General features: G+C 37.8%; 2 protein-coding genes across 2 annotated transcripts; both read right to left on the bottom strand.

The window, feature by feature from the left end:
- Positions 1-358: 358 nt before the first annotated feature.
- Positions 359-1493, bottom strand: LOC145687715 (uncharacterized). The gene is made up of 2 exons (XM_081761167.1): positions 545-1493; positions 359-403 (listed from the first exon to the last, which is right to left on the bottom strand). The coding sequence occupies exon 1, from the start codon at positions 1471-1473 to the stop codon at positions 700-702; it is 774 nt and encodes a 257-aa protein (XP_081617293.1). The 5' UTR covers positions 1474-1493; the 3' UTR covers positions 359-403; positions 545-699.
- Positions 1494-2859: 1366 nt separating this feature from the next.
- On the bottom strand, positions 2860-6167 carry LOC145687266 (uncharacterized). Its single transcript, XM_081760741.1, has 3 exons — positions 5477-6167; positions 3074-4606; positions 2860-2906 (listed from the first exon to the last, which is right to left on the bottom strand). The coding sequence occupies exons 2-3, from the start codon at positions 4542-4544 to the stop codon at positions 2860-2862; spliced, it is 1518 nt and encodes a 505-aa protein (XP_081616867.1). The 5' UTR covers positions 4545-4606; positions 5477-6167.
- Between the last annotated feature and the right edge of the window lie 508 nt (positions 6168-6675).

The following is a 6675-nucleotide window of genomic DNA, read 5'->3' as shown; positions in this document are numbered from 1 at the left end:
AATTTTGTTTGTACATAAAAATTTTCTGAAACAGTTTTTGTTTTGTACACACAAAAAAATTTTCTGAAACAGAATTTTGTTTTCGTACACAAAAAATTTTTTCTGAAAACATTTTTTTTTCGTACACAAAAATTTTCTGAATCAGTTTTTTTTTCGTACACAAAAAATTTTCTGAAACAAAAATTTAGTTTGATTTTTTTTTCGCAAAACATTGATTTATTTTATCGGTAAACTGATTCAGAAAAAAGAAATTGAAATCGCAGTACAGGAAAAAGAATTTGATTTTAGGATGTGAAATAAAAACACAGAATCATGTTTTTGTACATTTATTTTTAGCATGTGAAAATGAATACAGAATTTCTTTTTTCTTCAAAGGAAGACGTGTCCGTGACGGGTACAAATTCTGTAAAGAGAAAATAAAACATATGAATATACATGGTAATATTTATTTTGTTTCCTGTGAAAGAAGAAAAACAGATTATTAACATCGAACTAACTGATCAAGAGAGAGTGAGGTGAGAAAAGAAACGCAAATGTGACGTACCTGAATTCCTTTTTTTTCTCCACGGGTTTCTGCAAGGTGATGTCATCTGAGTTTTTGTCTTCGCTGTGGCCTTGTTGAAGCATGTCCCGTGTTGCGTTGATTCTTTGCCCGTCTTTGGGAGGTGATGTTGGTGGGATTAGGGGAAAATATGGCTGTTATTCTGTTCTGGCTTTTTTATACCCATAGGGCAATGTCTCGTATGTGTCTGGTATTAATCGGCGTTTTTTATAGTTGAAACTGTACTTCTTTTCTTCAGGTTTTGTGACAAGATGATGATCGTGGGTTCTGTAAATTTTGTGCGGCGTGCTAATGGAGATTTTTTCATTCGATTGATTTATGATCATTTGCTCCAGACTGTTAAAATTTAGCTTTTGACTTGCAGTATAATTGAGTGTGAATCCACGAATTTTGCATACATAACTGGTTGATTTCGTGTCGGGGTTGTAGATTTCCAAGGCGTACTGTTTTGGGCCACCAGACACGAATTTTTTAATGTATGCTTTTGGTCCAATTGATTCAAGTTCATTTGACATTGAACCAAGAAATACTTCTGGTTCTATTGTGGGCTGTGATGGTCGCTGCGTGAATATCACTGAATCTGTATCGAAATATAATACTCTTTCTTGCAGAAGTTCTAAATATTTGTAGAGTTCCAGACGAGCTTGACACGTTGTAAATGCTCCAAGGACAACATTAGCATTGTGATTTTGTACTGGAACATCATCTTCATATTGCCAATAAAGGTATAACATCGAATCGTTAACAGGTAAAATTTGGTTGACTTTTATGTCTGGAGCAGTTAATTTTTGATACAGTTCTTTGGGGTCGTTAATGATGGTCGTTTGGCTGAAATTGTCTCTTATAGCGAGTCGTCCCCAGAAGGCATTCAAACAGAGCTTTGCAAGACTACGACGTGCTGAATTTGTCATTATATTTGCTGCATCTAAAGTTATGCCTTCCCGTTGTTGTACCACTTGGATATACTGCTGCTTTTCTTCTTCGGTGACGCAATTGGCAGGCCAACCAGAAGCTTCCAGCTTAGATTTCAAAAATGTGTTAATGTATTCGCTGAATAATCCACCAGTCTTGGTTTCTGGATCATATACGGTGATGTCGTAATCCCAAATTTCGTAAATTTCAATGACTTGATACCCAAGTTCAATGGCTTTTTTAATTTCATAGGACACCCATGTTCCTGTTAGACTTCGTTCACTGTCCGAATGTGTACATTCAGAATCTTGATTTAATGCTGTGGCACAGGCAGCACAAAGTGGAAACAACAACTTCTTATTTGAACGAAATGGCAGCACTGGATGAAACACATTTCTGCTAGGCAAGATCTTCAACTTGACCAATCCGTTGACAGTTTGAATGTCGGGCATTTCTGGATCTCCCTGTAGATATATTCGTGGATGCCCTATTGGATACCGTCCACATTTATTCACATAAGGATACAGGGAGACGATATCCAAGAATTTTATTTCTTCGCCTTCATTTTCATTTGCGACGTGGTACAATTTAATGGCATTAACACGGCCACCATAGAAGCTGTCTCTTGGATTTAATGGTGTCTTATTAGTATAAGGATGTGTGCTTAAAGAAGAGGCCAATGCTGGATTGGATTTTAACACTTGACGAAATTCACATTCCCACATTTCATGTACTTTATATCCCATGGATCGTAATAACTTCATTTACGCTGTGTTCTCTCGTAGCGATAGTTCATTGTTTCTTCGGAGTTCTCATAAATGGGTTGATCACGGCCTGTAGGGACACATAGAGGACAGCCGTGGAATCTGCACCCTTCAAATTCATACACGTGTTCCTCATCAGTGTCGGGATCTTTGTAGTAACCGTCCAGATGAAAACCAGCAACATAAACTTCTTTTCCTCTCGCAGCATGTTGAATTGAATGACCCTCTTTTTCCTCCATGTAGGCAAGCCACTGCAAAGCAATCCGTGACTGATTGTTTCTGTGACGGTATCCTCGTGCAGGGAGAATGCTAATAGTATTAGGTTTTAAGAAATTTCGTCGAAATACTAAATTGCACGCACTCGCCAAAGTGATAGCCTCCAGGAAAGGATTGACGTGAGTTTCTTGTTCAAAAGTGGTCATGAAAGATATACAAGCCAATCGAAGTACGTTGACGTCCTGGATACAATAGTTTACCAATTCTTTTTGGAAAATAAACGTATCGTTCTGGTGTTCGTTATACCATGTCATGAATTTTTCTCGTTCATCCACTTTCATTTCATCTGCACCATAATAATGGATGTCCGGTAATTTTCCCACATACGTTTGATTTGCAGCAGTATTAAAAAAGTGTGGAAAATATCCCTTGGTCGCGGGTAAATGAAATGCCTTGGATAATTTACTTAAAGCCATTGGCATGAAATTTAAGGAGTCAATAAACGATAAGTGATTCACTTTCATGCTTAAAATTTTTGCTCCGTTCAAGATCAAAGTAGGTTTCAATTCATGTTCTTCCACTAAAGATTTAAGAATAAAATGACCATAATATCCCTTACAATTATGTGCCAAAGATACAATAAGTTTGATGTTGGGTCGTGGTTGACGTAAATACGCAAGAAAGGCATTGATCGGATCATCTTGAAAAATATGTTCTCGCTGTCCACAAACTTCACACGGATGATGTATATCCTCATCTTGAACACAGTTGTAACATACTTGTTGGGCCACCAGTAAATTGGGCTTATGAATGAACGTGTCTTCATCGAAGAAAGTATCCTGTGTGGCTTCGATATCATAGAAGACAATCATAGCTTTCTTGGCATGTAACACTGATGGAACTCCAGGTTTTAATTGAGTCGTATCAGGCTTCATGTAGCATTGGTGGGTAGACGTAACATGTTTATGGCACACATTACAAAAATAATCAGTACAATCATGTTTTCTTTCCCCTGTATGGACAAACGAATAAATGCGTAGACATTTGGCACACTGTTTCACCATCTTGCATATTGGTTGGCCTTTATGATATGGTACAGTTAGATGATTTGTATAGCATGTTTCACCATAAAATTCACGATTGCATTCTAGGCACTGCTTCTCCGTATTGGTCTTACTGCATGGCGGTTTCTGCAAACATTTCTCACACATGGCCGAACAGTTCTTGACGTGTCTATTTCTGTTATTATATTTTTTGTGGCATGCAGCACAATAGTAGTTGGTAGAAAAAACAGACGTTAATGACGTGATGATGTCATAATGAGAATTGATGCACATTAAATTGATTGGAATTTTGTCTTCGCCACCAGGCCCTTCATACAGAATATCTTCTCCGGAAAAGCTAGTGTATACGGTAAGTTTATAATTTGTCAAGTAGCGTTGCAATTGTCGTAATTCTTCCACGGATCCCCCATGCTCTAAATTCACTGATGATCTGGACAAAAGTTCATGTACGGCTGGAATAACAACACACTTTCTCTGGTTGTGATATTGATCGTAAACTTTTTTATTTGTATCCTTATATTTCTTTAGGCCAATAGCAATCACAATCGCATACGCTAAACATTTCTTGTCGGTGTTTTTTACACGTAAAATGCCTTTCTTGCACTTTAATAATTCGTCGTTTGATAAAAGACCTCGACGCACCAATCCAAATCCACGGGGCACATCCACATGATGAAAATGGACAATGAACGGTTCGTTCATGAGAAAACTATCGTTACTTTGAAGGATGCGATCAAAGGATGCCCATAAAGTCTCCAGTGTCAAATTACTTGCATGCCGGAAAGATAGATAAAATGGCTTGTTCTTCTCATCGTGGGATAAAATCGATAATCCAACCATCGATGATTCGTCGACGTTTTCCAATAAATAATCCAACATCTGTTGAAAGGAGGCCTGAACCCACTCCACAATATCGGTGCCACTGGTCGGAGCATTAATTTGAATTTCCAGCATTCGTCCTTCAAGATTAAAACGCCGATAATGTCTATTGATTTCTCGCAAGACAGTAAAGCCAGAAGTAGCCATATTCAAATAGGGAAAAAAGGTAAGGTAAGCAAAAAAAGGAATAGGCAAAGAAAAACAAATATCTAAAACGAAAAGAGAAAAAAAGCACGAATTAAAATTGAATTCAGAGATCACTACGTTATCAAAATGACTACACGATCAATCCTAAAAGAATGATCATATCTCAAATAGTTCTACTACTGAAACGTTTTATTGTCGTCAAACCGGACCAACATCAACATGTAAATGACCTAAGTTTCTGTAGTGATAAAAAGAATAAATGAAATTGTTTTTCTAACTGTGCTGAAAGAATCATTGTAGTAAGCATTTTTTCCTCTGACACTGAACTTTAAAACGTATGACGAACATGAAACGAAAACAAAATCTCATGCGCTTGCTTTTCTCGAGCTAAGGCAAGAAAGACTCGAATTCGTTTCTCGGCGGGAGATCAGATCCCACATTAAACTGCAAGTCCACGTCTCACGTTGTAGGGAACAAATTCGTGCGTAGTTTCTTTGTTTACTTTCAGAAACTGAGCTAAGTGGTTAGCGTTACGCACCTCTGGCCCGGGGTTCAACACCCAGTATGCGATCAGATTCAACATTAAGCTGTATTCCTAGCCCCCCCACTACTGAAGGGACGCTAAAACCAAAATCAACAAATTTCTCGTGCTTACTTCTAATGTGTGGGATGTGGCCCGGGTTCAACACCCAGTATGCGCTCAGATTCAACATTAAGCTGTATTCCTAGCACCCCACTACTGAAGGGACGCTAAACCAAAATCAACAAATTTCTTGTGCTTACTTCTAATGTGTGGGATTCCTAATTCGATCCCCGGTCAAGTTATTCTTCCATTTGCTAAATATTTCGTGTTAAAATAAAACAATGATAACAATGTTATCCTCATGCAAAAAACACTCCATTGATGTTAAGAAAACGCAGTCGATACTTACCTCAAATTCAAGGAACGGAGTAAAGTCACGCTGTCACTAGAGGTACACCTACGTTCATTCAAGATCTTCGTGGAAGTAGGATTTGAAAATGAAATTAAGAAATTTATTTAGGTCTAAAACGTGTTCAACTATAAAGTGACATCACTATCAGCCAATCAGAAACGAGGAAAATGAATCAATGACATCACGGAGAACCAATGAAAACACAGCTTTCATCATGAGCCGAAACGTGATGTAAGAAGCAATCTGATTGGTTGTGACATTATTCACGTTTTTTCTCCTTACACATCAATCGTTACGACATCTAGTATCGCAATTTTGATAATGACATCATACCGTTGACTCGTTAGTTTCTTACGACATTCAAATTAACACATCTAAAATGTGATTCATTTTCCTTAAACTTGATTGAAAAAATGTAACACTCATCGATATGTTACGAAACTGTCTTTGACATAAATGTAAAGTTGAGCTTTAAAAGTCCGTCAGCTGAGAAAAAATGCTGATGTAGTAAAAGCAGATTCTGCAATTTCACAATAACAAGCTTCTATGCGTAACAACAAGCAGAAATGTGTAGTAATGTAACATAATCTGTTCATGTTCTTTTCATACGCAAAACTGCTCGCACTGAATGGAGTACGGTGGCTCAGCGTTTTTTTTTTTTCTGATGTGTGAGTTCTCTGCTTCAATCCGCAAGCAAGTAAGTTTATGATGTTTTCTCATGTCTCATCATCGTTTCAAGTGGGACGTTAAATTTTTCTAACACTAGCACCAAGAATCAAACTCGGGACCATTGCATAGTAATCAACACACGTGTACGATGGCTCAGTGCTTGTCTCTCTACTGTATGAGGTCACTGCTTCAATCCTCAGTCAAGTAAGTTCATGTTTCGTCCTATCATCTCTCACCGTTTTCGCGGGGACGTTAAATTCAACATTTCCAAGAATCAAACTCGGGACGATTGCAAGGTTCACTCCTAAAGCGGAACAAAATGCACCCTAAAAGGGAACGAGGTGGACCACCCAAATTTTGTAGTAATATATATTAGGGTCCAGTACTATGATACCAAATGTTTAGATTTGGCAATTTCTAAAAACTTAAGGGGCGGGCCAAGGTACCATTCCCGGGGGTACACATATGTACTTATGTTTCATAATAGGGAATGGACTCCTATACATGGTCATATAACCATATAAGGT

The sequence above is a fragment of the Thermobia domestica genome, chromosome 6 (genome assembly GCF_964235325.1).
Source record: "Thermobia domestica chromosome 6, izTheDome1.hap1.1, whole genome shotgun sequence".
Classification (NCBI taxonomy): domain Eukaryota; kingdom Metazoa; phylum Arthropoda; class Insecta; order Zygentoma; family Lepismatidae; genus Thermobia; species Thermobia domestica.
The sequence above is the reverse complement of the archived record's forward strand: the minus strand, read 5'-3'. Positions and strand labels throughout refer to the sequence as shown.

Bases quoted from the DNA above. Each gene is read 5' to 3' on its own strand.
- LOC145687715 (XM_081761167.1), bottom strand. From the start codon at position 1,473: ATGACAAATTCAGCACGTCGTAGTCTTGCAAAGCTCTGTTTGAATGCC.
- LOC145687266 (XM_081760741.1), bottom strand. From the start codon at position 4,544: ATGGCTACTTCTGGCTTTACTGTCTTGCGAGAAATCAATAGACATTAT. The intron at 2,907-3,073 runs GTAAGGGATATT...AAATTATCCAAG, and splicing joins TGTATCTTTGGCACATAATT to GCATTTCATTTACCCGCGAC.